The sequence below is a fragment of the Pezoporus wallicus genome, unplaced genomic scaffold (genome assembly GCF_028554395.1).
Source record: "Pezoporus wallicus isolate ANWC-B61680 ecotype Strahan unplaced genomic scaffold, APGP_CSIRO_Pwel_v1 contig_6732, whole genome shotgun sequence".
Lineage (NCBI taxonomy): Eukaryota > Metazoa > Chordata > Aves > Psittaciformes > Psittacidae > Pezoporus > Pezoporus wallicus.
This window is the reverse complement of record NW_026638638.1, coordinates 1895348-1914360: the sequence shown is the minus strand read 5'-3', so window position 1 is coordinate 1914360 and position 19013 is coordinate 1895348. Positions and strand designations below refer to the sequence as shown.

The 19013-nt window shown below is 36.7% G+C and overlaps 1 protein-coding gene across 3 annotated transcripts in view; it reads right to left on the bottom strand.

Moving 5' to 3' along the window:
* The window catches only part of PDE1A (phosphodiesterase 1A), a 157127-nt gene extending 140160 nt beyond the window's left edge, over window positions 1-16967 (bottom strand). Inside the window, exons 1-2 of one of the 3 annotated variants that reach the window (XM_057411770.1) lie at window positions 16523-16967; window positions 16176-16289 (exon numbers count right to left, since the gene is read on the bottom strand). In XM_057411770.1, coding sequence (XP_057267753.1) covers window positions 16176-16279 — 104 coding nt within the window. In that variant the 5' untranslated portion in view covers window positions 16280-16289; window positions 16523-16967. Of the gene's footprint in view, window positions 1-16175; window positions 16494-16522 lie in introns of those variants that run through there. The other 2 variants (XM_057411775.1, XM_057411773.1) reach the window with 2 other exon arrangements.
* Window positions 16968-19013: the final 2046 nt, after the last annotated feature.

Here is a 19013-nt window from a genome sequence, read left to right as displayed (position 1 = left end):
ACCATTAACAAGAACGTGGAACAATGGCCTAATACCAAGTAATAACAACTAAACGTGAGTTTAGGACTTTGAAGCCTAATCATTCTGTAACGAGCAGGACAAACATATTCAGCAGCATTTTTAAGTGGAGGGTAATCTAAGCGTATTATTTGAATATATTGTTTAGAGGCTAATTGATAAAAGATTACTATCAGGGGCAGGGGGGTGAAAAAGCCTTTCAGTTTAGCTTGATAAATACCTTAACCAGCAAGAGAAGTCTTGACATCACAATACTTTGTAATGCTAATGAATGAATGTTGAGAAACAATTAATTGGTATCATTTGGTCCATTTTGCTAGAACCACCCCATTTAGTAAGGAGTCAGAGAACTCACCATCATGTCAGGATTTCATGTTGTATTGAAGTGACTATACACAGAAGGAATGTAGCATGCATCTTTCAGCAAAAATGGAGAGGGATGACAACCAGCTCCATACATATTGTTGTCATCTACCTTTAAGACTATTTTTTCAGACATTAATAGGAAGAGAATCAAATAACACATTTAGAAACAAAAACAAGTGCATAACCTTGAAAGGAAGTGAGTGGCTTTGTGAAAGAAAAAACCTACTCTCTCTGCTGCTTTCTCTTTGTGAGTCATGCTCTGGGAGTGGTACCAGAATGTCTTGTTGTCCTATTTCTATGGAAAAAATCCTTGAGCCATTTCATTCTTGGTTAAGTTAGCATTGTGCCAAGCAAATGTAAAACACTGATTCTTTGATTCAGTGTTTTCTATTGTTCTAATTGCACTGGGGTGTGGGGAAGCAATCTCATGGGTTCCTTAACAGTGCTTCAGCACTGGCATTGCTGGCACTTCAATGAAAGAAAATCTTTTCAATACAATTTAGGGATTTCATTTCTCAATACACCAGTCACAGCAATGAATCAATACTTCCCCCCCAGCTCTGACAGTTCATTCTCCTCTATGCCACATCCATTACTCCTTTGACTGTGCCAGTAAACCAGATCCTTGAAATTACCTGGATTCCTACAAGCGATCTCAATTAAAGGTACCCTTTCCAAATGAGTGTGGGGAAGGAAGACAGAAAAAAGCAGCATAACTACTCAAGCAAACATGTGTCATTGTATCCAGACCTGTGAACTGAAGCTGACACAGATAAGTGGGATAACTTTTGGTGTTAATATTTTTTTCCACAGGTTAAATGCAACCTTTTTACGCTTACTAAATCTGTTAGGAAAGTTTTAATGTGAACAGAAAAAAAAAGCTACCTTCTATTTGAGGTACAAGTGCCTGAAAAGGAGTGTTATGATTATATAATCACATTACTATAATTGGTAATACATTGCTGCTCAGATAATGCTTTTTCTCATTTTCACTTTCATAATTCATTTACACAGATAAGGAAATCTGGATAGCTGCAATCACACATGTAGGCATCATTTCCTTTGTGGATAATGAAATTTAAAATTAAAAATGGTAGCTTACATTTGCTCATTAGCAGTCTACTTTTGGTACAGAGAAGATAGTTTACTGAGTAGAACATCTCTTACATGTGTAACTGCTGAGCTTAATTCTTTACCCACGAAAGAATGGAAGCTTCTAGACTCGCAATGTTAGGAATGCTTTCAGTGTTAATTAGGAAGCATAAGGAAACTGAAATATTTGTGATGGGAAGACAGATTTTTGTAAGAGGGCAATAATGCAAAAGCAGAGTTCCTTTAATGGTAAGGCTGGATTTAATCACAAAGTGAAGCAACAAAGGCTTTTGTGCTTCTGACACTTTCCTCCGAGGCAACTCAGCAGGGAAAAAAACAAAACTTCCAATTTTTATTTGTTATATACACTTTTAGCAGTGCTGAGTGTATAGTGAAAAGCCTTCAGCTACCTGTAAAAATGTGAGTACAGCATTTAAGACTTCAGCACTTAATGTGGTATATACTTCTGCTATTATACAAAATAACATACAATATTGTGTATATCATGCTAGCTGCATGCTGCACTATAAAGGAATGCAATTAAATTGTTTGGTTTAACTGGGGGATGGCATTAGATAAAACTGTCCCTTCCCATCTACCTCTCACTTCCTCCCTGTTCCCATTCCCCAAATCACTACAGAAAAACTGCTAAAATAAAACTTTAGATGATCCTGTACAACTGCTTTTTCTTTCAATGTCTAAACTCCCTCATCTGCACAAAGCTTCACAGTTGCATTAAACATGGTGAGATCTATTCGTGATGATCATAATACAAATTACAATCTGGTGATTTTATTGTTAAAAATAAATTTAATGACAAACCAGGATACAACTGAGTGCATGTTTGCTGAGGAGCCCATCCTGAGTTTGTCTATCTGCAAAAACATAACTCATTAGCAAGAGTGGCAAAAATCCAAAATCGTAGCAATAAATAGCAAATTTATTGCAATCTGTTTCTGTGTTACTACTATAGCTGCAGCCAAGTGATAGACAAAGGGAAGTAAACATGTTTCTTTCCTTTGGTGGGGGGAGAAAGGCAAAAAAAAAGAAGTGGAGCTTCAGGGAATGATTCTTGTCCTATCAGATGACTTGCTCACTTAGCAATCTAGAAAAGAAGAATCTCATCCAGTAACTAACTCTGAAAAAACTCCTTGACATAGCCCACTGTTCATAAAAAGGAGTGACCAATAAGCCTTAGCCAAATTCCACTGCATCTATGAAATTCTGTGCTCTTTTTTCACAACAAAGTAAATCTGGTTTGAGGTCTCATTTATTGTGTTGTAATTCAATAGCTTCCAATTATAGTGGTGTGAGACCAGAACCAGGCTAATTTTATTAAATTATGGATTTGATGGAGAAATCACAGGCTGAAATTCTATGGTCTATGCTCTATGCTCATGACATTGGCTGTATTATGTTAATTATGACACAAAAACTATTACATACCTTTTTCTCTCCTCATTCAAAAACCCCAAACTTATTTCACATTCTCCATTTCAGACAAATCTGTAGTAAAACACCACATTTCACCTGTAGAAATGAATTGAATGTTGTATCTTAACGTTTTCTTACATCTGTGAACGGCAGTCTTGCAAAGCTGTAAAATATTCAGATTGAACCACAAAATCCCATGCAGACAGGAATTGGAGTGCCTTTAAATGTTACTAGATTCTAGACGATTTGATAAAAGCAGATGACTGAGCAAGTAGAACCCATAGCTGGGCCACAAAGTACTTTTCTGCTGAGATAGAACTGCATTATACAGCTCCCCTTTTGTGAAAACCATCAACTAATTTTCAGAAGTGAATTATCATATGGAGATTTTTGCACTCATGCCCATGTATAAAGCTGGAATTGGTCCCATGCACGTGGTCGTCTGCCAACTTCAGTAAGGCATGGGTGCCAGCTAAAGACAGATTTAATATAGCTTGCACAGTGTAGAAAAATTTCAGTTCCATGCCAAAAGAACCATCATAATGTTAATCATTGTCAAATGATAAGAATGCATTTTAGTGTGAGAAATCACATCTGTTGTCACTTTACATTGTGGGTATGGAGCGTTACACAGTACTTTTCTGAGTCTATTTCAATGCAGAGTCACCTTACGTAAAGCTCCAATACTGTTTTTCATTACTGGAAATGGAAAAAATACAGTTAATGTCTAAAATTTCTATGAATTCTACCATTTCCTCAAGATTCTTCCTCTTGAAATCTTCTCCTACTGAATGTGTTGTCTCAAAGTATAAAGTTTCATTCTATTCTCTTGGTCATTCAATCTAAGAATATATTTGAGATTACACATATAAAGATAAACACTGAAGTGTATTTAAAAATGAAGTTCTGTTAATAATTATGTTTCCTTAAATAGTAACATGATTCAAGGACTTTGCAACTTCTGAGTCCCCTTCTCCCAAACCATCAAGATGATTTTAGCACTGAACCGATGATGAAAATGTTCTGAACTTACAAACTAAAAGGTATTAAGCAAAACTCAAAGGAAATCATATACTCTCATTAACTCATTATGCACTGTTTACATTTTACTTGCATCCTGTATCTGAATAAAAAGATATTTTAAACTACACAGAACGACATTCTGGATACAACCCTTTATCATAAAGAGAAGATGATCTGCACAGCATTAGAAGGCTAAATATGACCTCATGCTAAGACAAAACTGACCCTGTCATGTAGCCAGAATGAATCTGGTCAAAGCTGAATGTAAGTCAAGAAAGATATGGGTGACAGAGGTGGTTCCATAAGGCTTATGCCCACCTTAGCCACTTAATTTTTCCAGAAAGTAATCATAACACCTTGGTAGTGTTAATTAGTCTGTAGCAGGTAGCATGCAATGTTAATAGATATGCAAGATTCTACTGAAAATGCGGAAATATGATTAGAGGCCCAAATCAAAGCTAGGATTTTCTATAAGAATTCTAATACCATCTTTGTTCTAAACATCAGCATATGCTCTGTCATAGTTGTATTAAATTTATCACAATTTAGTCTTCTAAAAGGCTCTCTGAATACAAACTTTGGCTTAGCCTGTAAAGTGATATGAGCAACTCAGAAAGTTTGGATTGAGCTATAAACTATCGTAATCTTCTGGGACGCTCATATCCTGTGTTTACCTCATAGCCAGCTCTAAAACAGACTTGCAGCTGTTGTACATTCACTTTTAAACCTTTTTGTCCCTATCTGCTATGCAGGCAAACCATTCTTCTCTTAGCCAATGTTCAGGTTCATACAACACATGATCTACAACAGGGGCATAGGTGTTTTTTCTTGGAATACCAAAAACCAAAACATTACTGGTGAGGGAAAACAGAAAATTTGCTATATTAAACCAGAATTAGGAGTCATAAGGCTTGGGTCATATGTGTTCATGAACTGTCTGTTTGGCATCCTTGGAAATTCAATTTCTGTTTCACAGGACAGAAATATGCTACCAATCTTTCATTTCTTAACAAAAAGATCATCCCACATGACCTACTTAACAGCAGAAATCTACTAAGTATGCATCATACTTTTTTTAATTAGAAAGTATGAAACAGATTAATTATATACCTTCAGAAGTGGGTTGAACCAAAATGTTTTAACACTTCATGCCTAGTTACTTCTACACATTATGTATTTAAATATTTCTGGAACAGTAGGCGTGTTCTAGCAACCAAGTGGAGAGGGAATCCCTTTTTGACGTGGAACTCACACAAGGTACATAATGGCTAGCTGAACCACTGAAGAGAACAACTGAAAATAGAATTAAATATTTCTCTCTTGAAGGCAAAGCTTTGTCACAGTTACCACTAAATTATTTACATGTGTATGTTATTAATATTCTTCATTTTGACATGTCTTTGACAATTTTTTTTTAATATTTATAGAGAAACAAGCAATATTAAATCAATTACTTAGACAGGAACTTTGAAATCAAAAGGCTCAAAGAGCTGAAGTTTTTAACTACAGCATTTTAAGTTAAGAACGCAACATTTCTGACAAAATTTACATAAACCAGAAAGTATCTAGTAGAGATAATATTATTTGGAAGAGTATAAATTTTTTTCACTCCTTCTACATATATTCTTGACACTCTAAGCAATACTTCCTGTCATTTAATGATTGTAGTTTTCCTTCTAAAGGTAAGCGTACTATTTAACTCTATAAATAAAAACAGTTACACAGTTCTGAAAAGTCTTCATGAAGGGAACAGGAAGGAAGGGCTCAACATTTTCCATCGCAATACAATAGTATGCCACTCTTAAACGTATCAAATACATGTGCTGCCTGGAGAGATTGAGACAAATTCCTTCTTATTATTAACTTCAGTTTGTAACCAAGCTAAGCCTTACAGATAGTAGAAAGAAGGGGGAAAAACCCACAACTGACATTTTTATCTGTAAAACACATACAGATAAATACAATTTTTTAATAAATTAAAGAACTGTGAGTACACACACACATGCACACAATATTCACATGTAAATGAATTGGAACTCTCTTTTTAGTGCCAACTGTTTAGAATTAAGGCCAAGAGTCTGTTCGAGAAAGGTATAACACTAAAACAGGATTTCCTTGTCACAGCAGTATATTGCAGGGCTCCATCTTACTCTTACTCTCCATCTTACTGCTACTGACTGTTACAGGATTATCCCATAAAGCTGGTTTCAAACTTTAACTGACATTACGGCTGGTGAAGGTGTCTTAGTAGCCACTGAAACATATATTTCCTAGTACCCAACTATGAATACATAATCAGAGAAAACCTTCTGTGATACTTTAGCAGTTTTCTGTGAAAGAGAAATATCTAATTTCCAATTACCAATAAAATCTATGGTCTTTCTAGTTAAGTAAAAAAGAATTATATCAGAGTCGGTCAGTAATTTTCTTACTGAATTTTTTCTCTGATGGAAGTTTTCGGATTTTGTGCACAGCTTAATTTGCTCATTAAATTATAACTATCTTGGAGATTTCCAGACTACAGGAAGCTATTCCACTGGCTTGCTCAGATCTGTGCTCCAGGGTCATATTTGGCAGCACAGGGACTAGGATCACTGGTTTTCAAACAACCAGTTTACTGCTGCCTCAGTTTATGATCTGGGAAGTGGAAAAAAAAATCAGAAGGAGATGTTGATTCAATTTTTTCAAAAGACATTTCAGAATACTCATTCTTCTGAGAATTTAATCTTCATGGCCTTTTCAAGCGTTTTTTATGTATTTCATTTTCTTTGGAGCAGGAATTCTGCATTCCAGCCCACCCTAATGGAAATCAATGCCAATGATGTAATGCTTTTTGCACTGCAGTTGCCTGTGCATCAGAAAATAACACTGATAATAAAAAGGGACTGTCAAAAGGGACAATCATTTGCAGCTCCACCTGAGCTTGGCACATTTGGCATCTCTGCCAAACAGGTATCTTGGTTATCTTAACTGAATGTATTCGGGGTTAGGAAATACAGTGGCATTAATAAAAATCTTCAGAAGAAAAAAATTCAAGCCTTCATCAAGTCTTTAACAGAAATGGGAGGGAAATCTATTAAATATGACTAAATGGTGTAAGAGGTATTAAAAAGAAATATTAAAAAAAAACAGTAAATCAAATACAAAACATATAATTGCAGGTAAGCACAATATATGTTGTTGATTCTTCAATACATTCTGCAGAAAACACAGCAGAAAAAAAAAACAACAATATTATTTAATTTCAGTTTTCCCAGGCAGAAAACCAGTTCTGTATGGCAGATGAACAAAAGAAAGAAGCAAATACTACCCAGTAGTCTCTTCCTTAGTGTCTTTCTGGCATAAATTACACTAACAGTGTACCATTCAAATGTAACTGTCTTCAAACACTATTTATCAGAGAACTTCACAACAATTAAATGTCTGCATAATATTTATGGAGGCTACTTGTTTTCCTGGGGGCGCCAACAGTCTGAAGAAGGGCTGGGTCAAACAAACTGCAGCCAATGTCAAACAATAGATAATGGAGTGTAAGCACTTGCATAGACAAACATCTGCCTTTACATCTCCCTCTGTTAAATAACACTGCATCAAATAATATCTGCATTATACTTGAAAGGTTGCACTGCTGGAATTCAACAGTCTCTAAAGCTGGAAAAACTCATTAAATAAATAGCAGCAAAACCAGGCAAAAGTGCTGAATGACTGATTACACACATTTAATTATGCCATCATGAAGCAGCTATGAGATCAGTGAGGCAAACTTGAGAAAAAGTACATTCTTTTTAGTTTTCTTTTTAATAAATAACTAAAACTTTGAAGGTATATTTGTAGAACTACTGGTTTGAAAAAAGTAAAGCTTCAATGTATGTTTTACATTTTGATGTTCTCCAGATGATACCTCAAGGTATCATCTTCTCTGGAAGGTCTAAAATCAGAGGTATTTACCTAAATTGCCAAATAGAAAAGCAACTTCAGAATCCCATTTTTATTTCATTATTTTAGGACACTGACTCAGATGAGCATCGCTTATCATTCTGAAGAACTCATATAAAACTTCATGACTGTCCAGATTCATTGTACAGCCCATAAACAGCACAACGGCAGCTAATGAGTACTCATTCACAGGGCATTCAGGTCAAGAAGAATCAAAATTTAAGATAGCAGTTTCCACCTTTTTTTGATTGGCAGACACCCGAAATATTGCCAGTGGCTGCACAGAGTTTTATGCAACAAAGGCAAACAATAGGCTTAGGAAGGTTTAGATTACAGTTCTGCAACTGCTGGCTATAGATTACCTAGAAGCACTTAACTGATTCAGTTGAGGTGCAAATGCGTGATTACAATTGTCTTGAATTAGCCAAAGTACACAACACAGACGTTTATACTGGCCTTCTTTCAGGCCAGCTTTCTGTTGGCTACAGGAGCACAGATATTATCTGATGCATCATAAAGCTGGAGTGACGCAGTACTTGATCTTCATAAAATCTGCTAGTTCAAAGTTAACCTTTCAAAATTGCTGGGACTAAATTGAACCCTCAGGACAAGTTCATATCAGATCAACAATTTCTGTCATGTTTTGATCGCTTATTAGATATTTTACAATCAGATTTATGGTATCACAGAATAAAGACTTAAAACATGAGCAGCTTAAGATTGTGACTATTTTGTTGGAAAGCTGCTCAAGCAGGACAATCTCCTTTCACTTCAAGTATTCCCACCCTCAGACAACTTCCTCCATTGTAAGGACCCAACTAGGCATGGAAACACAGAAGGAATCCAAGCTAGGAGCTGACTGAAATTTAAATTTATCACAGGGTTTAAAAAAAAAAAGTAATATTATGGGTTTATTTTAACACAGAAGAAATCCCTGCATGGGATCAAAATCAGTCATACTAGAACAGCTAGGAAAGATAGCATGGAAGCAGCAATGAGAGTTGGGAGGCAAAAATTAATCAAGAGAAACAATTTAATCCGTGATGGCCACTGAAAAAGTTCATCTTTTAGGGACCACTTGGCTGACAAACTCCCTCAGCTCACAAAAGATGAGATTGGAAATCACTTTGCTAGCATAATCCACGGGAATAAACACAACATGTCACACTAAAAGTATTTGACTTACAAAATTACATAGGCTGGCCCACAGTATCACCCAAACTTTTAGGAGTAAATCACATACTCCTTTAAGTTCACTATTCTTTGTATATATGTATTCAGAGACTATATATCTATGTCCTGAGCCACAGACCACTCTGCAACCAGTTGCAGCCTTTAACAGATACGGAATGCCTTTAGTAGTTCTTTACAAGTAAATCTAAGCAGTTTTCTGAAAGAAAAGAAAGACTGGGTAGAAGGTTTGCTTCTTCAAGTTTGCAACACTGCCTAATTGTAAAGCTTTATGGACCATGAAAAGTGAGTCACTTCTATCATCAGCTGTAACTTTATAACTGATGTACTTCATTTCTGTTCAGCTTCCCATAACCACAGCAGAGTACATTTTTCTCTCTTAAATATTTTAGTCACAACTTCTCAGTCTTCTCTAGCTCTTTAGTAAAAATAAAGGATTGACTTTGTATTTCTGACCTCCTCTGTAGCTGCTCTATACAAGGGCTTGTTTTAAAAGTTCCATAAATTGCATTGGTGACCCTCGACTGTAAGAGAAGAAAGAAAAGGAACACCAAAAAAGCTCCCAAACATCTGCTGTCACTAAGGGAGATTAAGTACTCCACCACTCTGCAGTCTGTGGGTCAAGCTTAGCCCATTTGGTTGGTTTCTTGATTTTGCTTCCTTTTGGGGACTTTGAATGTTTTGCTTGGTTTTCTGATAAAAAGAAAACCTGCATGCTACGTACAACAACACAGCAGCACTGGAGGACTTGCTACCACACAGTAGATCTAAGAGCTTTTTTGCACACTTAATTTTCTAGTAGTCTCCAGTAAATGGGAGCAGAAATAAATGCAACTGTTTTGTTCTAGACATACTCCAGAGATGGTATCAGGAGTAAACCAGATCAGATGGCAATCACAAACAGAACAGTACTAAATGCTTAGATCACTCCTAAATGATTATTTTGACATCTTACAGGAAAACGTCTGTCAGACACAATTTTGATAAACCTGAGGTTATGTTTCTCTTTCAGATGCATGAAGTGGAAGCCTATTTTTATTCTAACTTCCACCAGTAACTATGTAATTTCAGTATTTAGGCATTTGCATTTTTCCAATGCTATATAATTAGCAAGACAAAAGACCTTTTTTTTGCCTATCCAGATATTTTGACTTCATTCTCTTGTTGAGGTGGTGCAGAAACTAAGAGGTATATGTGGGAGGGCAGCATGAACTCTGAGTTTTTGACCGATAGCTCTGAGAAACTGCTAACTGTTTTGTGCAGGCTTCAATGTGTACCAATTAAATTGGAGAATTAAGTTTTTGAAAGAAACATTTCTAATAACTGGTTGGCCTGCCAGGCAAGCAAGGGCCCCTGCACAAGTGGCTGGAAGGAGTTAAAAATAGGAGGAAAGTAATTATTTGTGTAGTGGATTATATGCAATCTCTTTCTAAACAGAGATCTGAACTGAACATTTATAAGTTAAATAGGGACAGAAAGCATATTTTAGGAAATCTTAGAAGTGTTTGATGTAGCATAAGTATAGTCAGAAGTCTAAGCTAACAAAAAAACACAGTGTAGAAATTTGAGACTTCATTTAATTGCAGTTTAGCAGTCAGCTTCTCAAAATGTTATCTTTAATCTCCTTTGCAGTGTTCCTAGATAAAATACTTAATTTTAATTGCAAGCGTAGGTGAACAGTGTATGTACATTTAAAGGTCTACAAATGAAGAATTTCAATATTATTCTGCATTATTTAGGGATTGTGAGACCTGTAAAGACACACTGCTGCTGTTCTTAGTCATATAGGCGAATTATGGCTTGTGCACTACTCCTTCAATTTGCAATCATTTCTAGTAGAGCTTGCTATAAGCACAGCAATTCACCTACCCACAGTAAATTGGAGGATTAGCATTTACTCTAATCCATCAAAAGCACTGATACATGCCACAAATTTCAGTAAAAATTAGTACAAATGAGAAAATTAATTCTGTGACTCCTGTACATGATGATAATGGAAATACCACTGTAACAGCAAAATAATATCATTATTCTAATTCAACTGGATAGAAGAGTTCTCTAAATTGGTAATAAGTAGCTAAAATATCTACAGTCATTGAAAATTGTAACATTTATCATATTATAAATTTAGATACATATTTTTAAGTTACAAAGTTATAATTATAAATTATTTATCTTGACTACTCAGGAGCAGAAACAGACTTTAGTTTCAAAAATCAAAAGAAGCCATTCACAATTTATAATGGAACAATTCTTACTGTAATTATAGCTCTAATGGGATACATATCAATCAACAGGTAAATCATTATATAATTTCTTCAATTTTCTGTTCAGAGCATTTCTGAAATCATATTTGACAAATAACAGCTTCAATTTTACATAAATTCCTTTTAGAAATAGCTGTCATTTGGATTACTTTTAAGAGCTTAAGATTTTTCTTTAAAGAAAAGTTTTCATATTAGGAGAAAGTAGAAATAGGCAACATTATAAGAAAAAACTACTTGAACCGTATATCCATTTATTCCTAATGTATTTAGCAGTGACTGACAATTTCTGTCTCGTCATTTTTTGATAGTTATTCACCTGTAATTCTAGCCCTTCTCTCTTTGACTGTTCAGTTCTTGAATATATATACCTTTTTAAGACAAATTTTCAGTTTTGATAATTCTAATCTCTTCAGTTATACTTTACTGAACTTCATCGTTTAGTCAAATTGAGCATACGTAAAAGGACAATAAGCAAGCAGAAATACCAAAACCAGTATAAAATAAAATGTGAACAAGAAACTTAGAAGAACGAAAGAAAGACCTCTTTGTCATATGCTTTTCTGGAAACTGTTCTATAGCTCGTCTATCCGCATCCATAGATCTGGTGAAGGAATGACTATGTGACCTTTCCTAATTGAAGTTACTGATTCTGGTGCCTTTTAGACTTAACATGCTGCTAATCTGGATTCTTTTTGATACCTTTAAAAGCATTCTCTCTTCTGGTAATTCAGCAGGTGTGGAGGAAGCCATTCCTCTACTTTCCCTGACATCAAGCCAAGTTTCCTACAAAATATGTATGTATGCAATGCTAGGCTTTTGTCACTGCAGCATTGCAGGATCAAAAAATTGGGACTGCAAGTCAGTCTCTTTTAGTGTCTAAAACAGTTTAGACTCTCCTTTCTGCAGAAATCAGGGTCTATTATGTTGGATGTGGAGGAAAAGGAAGGTAAGAAGGCAAAGAAAGAAGCTCACACTTTTTCTCAAATCCCTTCTGTCAACCAAGTTAGCACAGATTTGGCTTAGGACAGTGATGGCAGTAACACATATTCTCTTTTAAAATCAGTAACAATTTAATAAAGTAGCCTATTCTAGCCACATGTGAACTTCAATCCTCCAAATGCTTGGGACCTTGGATTTTAACTTTTTCCATTGAGAGATTTTCTGGCCTCTTAGAGACAATTCTAGCAATTATGCAGCTCTATGAAAATCAAGTTATCTTCTCATTAGTGTATTCAAAGCTCAGAAATGGAACTTTGCTACTTGCAAAGAATATGCCTACCTGCAAAATAAGATTGGGAGGGGGGAGGGTCTGACTGTTCTATTGGTGACATTGAGTGAAGCTGCAGACAGCCAATGTACACAATAAACAGAGAGCACACCTTTTCACACAATATTGAAGAACACAGAGTTAAGACAAGTCTACCTGCAGATTAAGAATATCAAACTGTAAGACCAGAAAGCATACAGAGCTCTGCTTTAAATCTGGTTCTCTGGGTTCTCAATCAAAACATTTTCAAGAAGCTGCTTCTCTTTCGGGTATCACTACCATGCTCTATCAGCATCTGAAGCAAAACTCTCCTAAGCAGCAAATCTTCTGGTCCTGTTGACACCAGAATACATATAAACTGAAGACTTAGTTACTGTTTAAAGATTCCATCTGACAGAGAATGAAAGGCTAAGGAGAAAAAGTGTGATCAGTGGCATTTAATGGTCTGAGTAGGGGCCCCTCGGCCGGACTCTGGCAAGATGTCTTCTGAAGTGGAAGGTGTACAACACTCCCTTTCAGTCTGGCAGCTGGAATTCCAGAAGTGGCTTGAACAGCTTTTGTTTTTACTTTTCCACGTAACAAAGAATTATAAAAGCCACACTATTATATGAGTTATTTAGCTGTCACTTGCTGTTTTTGTTTTCTGCATGAAGTTCAAAACATTAGAAGCTCACAGCCTGCATAGTGAAAATGTCTTAATTCAAAGACCAGAAGCTCCATTCAAGACAGAAAAGTACATGACTCATTTTCACAAGTAAGTCCTGCTTTAGTGAGCTTGTGTTTTATAGACTCAGGCATCAACAAACTAGCATCAATACCCCAGATCAAGTTATTCATTTCAAATTAATCTCTTCTCTGCCATATAATCCCCTTCTTTTCAGCACTGCTACAACTGCAATGTAAAAAAAAAATAGATTTGGATTTTTATTGGCCATGCAGAAGGCAGAGTTTGGCTGTAGGGCCACATGGACCTCATGAAAGCTAGGTATGGCTTTAATTTTATTCAAAACATTCAAGACTTTATTGCAGCACTTAGGGAGAGCAGTAGGTTAGCAAGGTCTATGCAAGCCTATAGAGTACAAAGTCCATAGAAAGGCCCTTTCATTCATTCACAATACCCAGCTTTTCTTACTGGGCATTCAAATAAGGATTTTCATTTATTCTTAAGCATATTCAGCTCAACAGTCTTACAGAACAGTCTGCATTTACAAAAATAAAAAACACCAATAAACCAACAAAACCACCCCAAGACAAATGAGGTTAAATGCATATGTAATTCTGAGCCAAATCCCTGATTTAATGTCTATTATGCAAAAAGTAGAAATGCTAACAGAAAATAAAACCTCATTTTAGGTAAGGACATACTGTGCAGTTTTTAAACACTATCTAGATAGTTGCCTACATGAAATCCAATATGCTTTCAGAAATAATTACCTGCTTGCAGGAAGATAGCACTTTTGACGCAAAATACTCTATAAAACTGTATTGAAATCACATGTATACATTGATAAAAACTCTGTAGGCTTGTGAACTCTCAGCAAGAACAGATTTAGCTTCAGAATTCATACCATGTCTTTACTTCAGTGTAGATATACTGCCATATACTACTTTTAAAAAGTCAGAAATTTGGACTGCAACAGACTCAGTTTCACTAACAGTTCCCCTCCCTAAGATGAAACAATTCTCCTGACAATTTATAAAATTATTCTTCCCAAGTCAGATTATCTGTGCAGTAACACTTCTCTGTCCCTCTTCCCTACGGCATACAAACATCCTTCAACTTTGATATCCCTGCATCAGCCAAATTAATGCTTTCCCTTAATGACTGATGCTTATACTACAAACTGTGCACAGGCACCTGCTCTGAAAAATTAAACTCTTTGAAATTTCCCCATACAATATTTATTATATTAACTAGTGAGCGATTTCCAATAGAGTAGTGAATAATTAAAATTAAATCATTGTGAAGTCTGAAAAACAGCCAGCTGAGCACATATCTAATAATGTAACCTGTTTCTTTTAAATAGAAGTATTTTAGCACTGCCTGTCCTGCAGTCACAATAGTCATGAGGTTAGCACTAACCTGCCAAAGATGCATGGTTTTCAAACACTCAACCTCCATTTGATTTTGATATACCACAAACTCCGACTATTGTTTTAACTACTCCTAAAGAAGCACGAACCTTATTTCCTGGAGCTGATGCACTGACTGTCACTAATGTTTAGTTATTTACATTAGTTTGTTTAATGAAACCGTTCCAGAGGCAGCTGAAAGGAAATGTTTCAACCCAAGAGCCCAACGATAACAGAACTTACAGAACAAACAAAAGGAGCAGCTTAGACCCTACACAAATGGAAGTCTGCACAAACTGGTGGAGATCTCTAGACGCAAAAACTCGGGGCAAGATGTGTAGCCTCAGAAAATGATCAAAATATTTGCTCCACTATGTACGCTTTGGGGTTTCTAGGGGCAAAATCATTCCCAAAGTGCATATCATAGAGTGATGAAAGGATTCAGAGCAAATATTCAAATGCATATCACAGAGAAGTTCCGATATACCCCTGGCCACAACTGAAAAATGACTTTCCAATGAAGCAAACCAACTTTCCCTTGAAAGAAAACAGATGATGGAAACTCCCCTTCCCATAGCCAGCTTCAGCCTCTACCCAATACATAGAGGAACTAGGCAGTGCCAATGCATCTAATCCTCTTAGCACTGTAAGTAACCCGTTTTCTTTCAACAGCTGAGGCACTGCATTTCAAATCTTTCCAGCAAAAACAATATTGCAATTTCCTTGCTTGCAAATCAACAAATGTAACATGTATTTATTTGTAACATCCGAACACCAGCCTCCAGGACAAACACCACACAAATACTTAAAAAGAAGCGCTGAAGTTTAAAGGGTTTAGAACACACTAGTTTAAGGGAGTTTCTCTCTTGACAGGTTGTAGATGTTTATTTTCTGATGATTTGCACCAAAAGTCTACAGTGAAAACTGCATTTGAAAGGAGTGACTTAGTCGCCGCAGCAGCATAGTAGCTCCTTCAAATAGTCTTTCAATCAGCTTTCAGCATTGCTGAGCACAAAAATAACTGACAAAAAACTAGAGACATAGCATCCTCCTAAGAGCTAAGCACCTTTTAGTATAGACTTCTTGAGATTCAGCAATCTCAAAAGGCAAAGTATGGATACCTCCTGTGGAACTGCAATAATACACTTACCTATATATACTGAAAGGAATGATGAAACAGCTCCAGCAATGCTGATTCTGAAGATAACATTTACAAAATCATATCAGAGCTATGGAAGTGTTAATCTGAAAAGACTTACCTGCATTTCAGTTTGGATAACAACTCTCATTAAATATATATCTTTCAAATGAGGTGACTGAACCTTATACAAAATCTGACATTAATCTAAGCAGCATCACATATGAGAGTGCTGTACTGTGTTATGAGAGCAAATGCTATTCAAAGCTTAGCGATAACTCTCCCGTTTGCTAATTAGTCATTTTAACAAACAGATGAAAAGGATCTTTCTCAGGGAACAGAACAAAAGCCAAGGAGAGAAGCTACTCACATTCCTTTGAGCCGTTGCCACATTTTCTCTGCATGTCCTCCTATTTGATACTTTATAGAGGTGCTTTCCAGTTCCCGAGTTGTTTCCGTCGCTCGAGCCCCCATCGTTATTGTCCTACAGTAATACAGTTACAGTCAGGCTCAGCAGCAAGTAAAAGCATTCTTTAGTCCACTACAAATGTCAGAAGATCCATGCATGTTAGACAGGAGCTGCTGTCATTTCAAAGCACATCAGAATTGCAACAGCTGAGGGGCGATCCTCCCTGAATCGCTATTCACTTTGATAGACAATTCCACTCTCTCCCCCCACCTCCCAAGCACAGAGCAAGTACACACAGCTCCTCTGACCTCACAAGTCTAATCCATACGGGTGAGCCAGCTACTGTACTACTGACTGCTCAAGCTCCTTTCTCATGCACTTTTTCGGCTGTAGGAATATACACAGAAGCACAAAAGATTCCTTAAAATGGACTATAATTCACTGCCATGCAGGATAAATGTGAATGGCTTTAAGAAATCCAGAAGAAAGGCTTGTTTCTGCTCTGCAGGTTGGAGAAACAAGCTGCAACAGAAAAGCAGATGGTAGAAGCCAGTATCAGCCACATCAGCCTACAAAGAGTGAATGTTCAAATGCCAGAGCTTTCCTCTCTTTAGTTGATCCTGAATTGTTTCTTAATGAATAAATATCTACCAGCCTCTCAATAAAAATATGACTGTACAAATGCTAAGTCGGCAGCAAAGACATGTATAAATCCCTGCAGAAGAGATATCAGAGAGCTCTACAGGTTGTTATTGAAGGAATACGCTGTAATGATGACTATACACCTTCTCCTAGCAACTCCACACAGTAGGTAACTGTCAATTTAACTGGTGGAAAATGCAGCAGCTGCAAGACAGCCCGCTCAGCGAATCCTTCGGGACAGCAGCATGCGTGTGTCAAAATCTGATGCTGAATTGTGCGTGTCTGCCAGCAAAAAACAATTCAGTGCATGCAAGCAACAAAAGGGTTGAGGAATAAACAGTATGCCAGCCATGCAGCAGATTGCCAGCTCTGCCTTTCAAGTGAAAACCTAAGCAGCTAGTTGTACAGCCAAAGCTGGGTTTTGGAGAGAGCAAAGGAGAGGATTTCCTTACTGCTTGCACAGACGGGTTTGCAGAGCAGCTCCTGTACGCTGTAAATAGCACCTGTCTTTTTTGGTGAGTCAGTAACAATCTTCATCTCTGAAGCAGCAGCCAAATAATCAAATATACCACAGACTTATCTTAGAGATCATGCTTGTTTCAATCAGAGCAAGAGCTGTGCAAGAGGCCAGGCAAGAGCAGCGTGCCAAGTAGGAGCAAATACGTCTGAGCTTTGCCAGCTACTCGTGTCACTGCCAGGTGGGAAAGGTGCTTTGGGTCCTCAATGGGACAGTGAGGATGAGTCTCCTTGGATACTAACTAGAAGGAGCCTAGGGCTGGGAGGTGCTTATCTCAGTATGGATTTAACTAGACAGTTTTACCTGTGTTAAATTTTACAAAGATGTGAGATGATGAGGGGTCCCTGTCTGATGCGATTGGCAGACATGGATAGTACCTTGAAATATGCAGGATCTTACAGAAAAATAGAGTCTCACTGCCTTGAAATAATCCTAACACTTCAGAATTTCGTGATCAATTTTCTTTCTCTAGAATACTTTTTATGCACATTATAGATTTAAAACACACCCTATGAGAGTTATAAATCAGTTTGAGATGCGCTTACACACTGATTTCAGGTGAGTAATTAAATAATACATTTTCTTTACTTCTATGGCTTTAACGCACACAATTTTAAAATGGTATTAATTCATGGACTTTCACAGAACTATTCCTGGCTCAGACATGTTAGAGTCAGTCCCATAAAATGCACTACTAATATCTGAAAAACACTCATTGGATGAGCAACAACTCTCACAATTTTCAAACAGCTTGGTAAGGCAACAGTGAAGAAATACTAACAGCTGTTTTCCAAGAACTGCAAAACATTTATCTGGTTAAAGCCAGCAGCAGTATCTTTAAAACTTCACTAAGGAACCACTTAAAAACTTCCAAACTTTCCACTCCTGATAAGCATGGAGTACAACTAAAGTTTGCAAAAAGAGTATAAATATCCTCCCATGGAATGAGAACATCTCACACTAATCTGGGTTCTTCCCTGCCTTTTAACTGCCAGATATCTGAAGCAATGCAAAGAAATTAAGTATTTATAGAAACTACATAAACCTCCAGGGACAGAGGGGAATTTTAAGGGCCTATTTTTATTCATAAACTTTCTTTGGCTCTTGTTGTCCAGTTATACAATGAAAAATAGTGGTGTTTGTAAGCTGTTCACTCTCCCTCACAAGGAAGTAAGTCGTTTAAAATGTATCATGTTGACTTACTGGAAAAAAGTATTGTGAGCAGGTTAATATCCTTCAGGAAGGGAGGAAGGAACAAATTGCTCAAACAATATCACTGCAAATGGAGATACATTTGCTAACTTCAGCAGAACTCTATGAAGGGAAATTGTAAAAACTTTGCTCCCTGCAGGACCACACCACTGCAACAATAGAAATTTCATTTCAACAACAAAAACACCTGGCATAGCTTAAGCAAAGCACAAACAAAGCAGCCTCCTCCCCAAAGACTTATCCTGAGGATCAATACAGCTAATCACCAGAGATGACACCAAAGGATGAAATTGTGCCTCTGAAAATGAAAGAAGCAGCAGGAAACACATAAAACTGGATAGATAAGGCATTCAAAAATCAAGCAAATTGCCAGAGCAAGTGTCCTGTTTGTCCCTAAGGAGAGAAAAACAAACCATTTCAAAGAAACA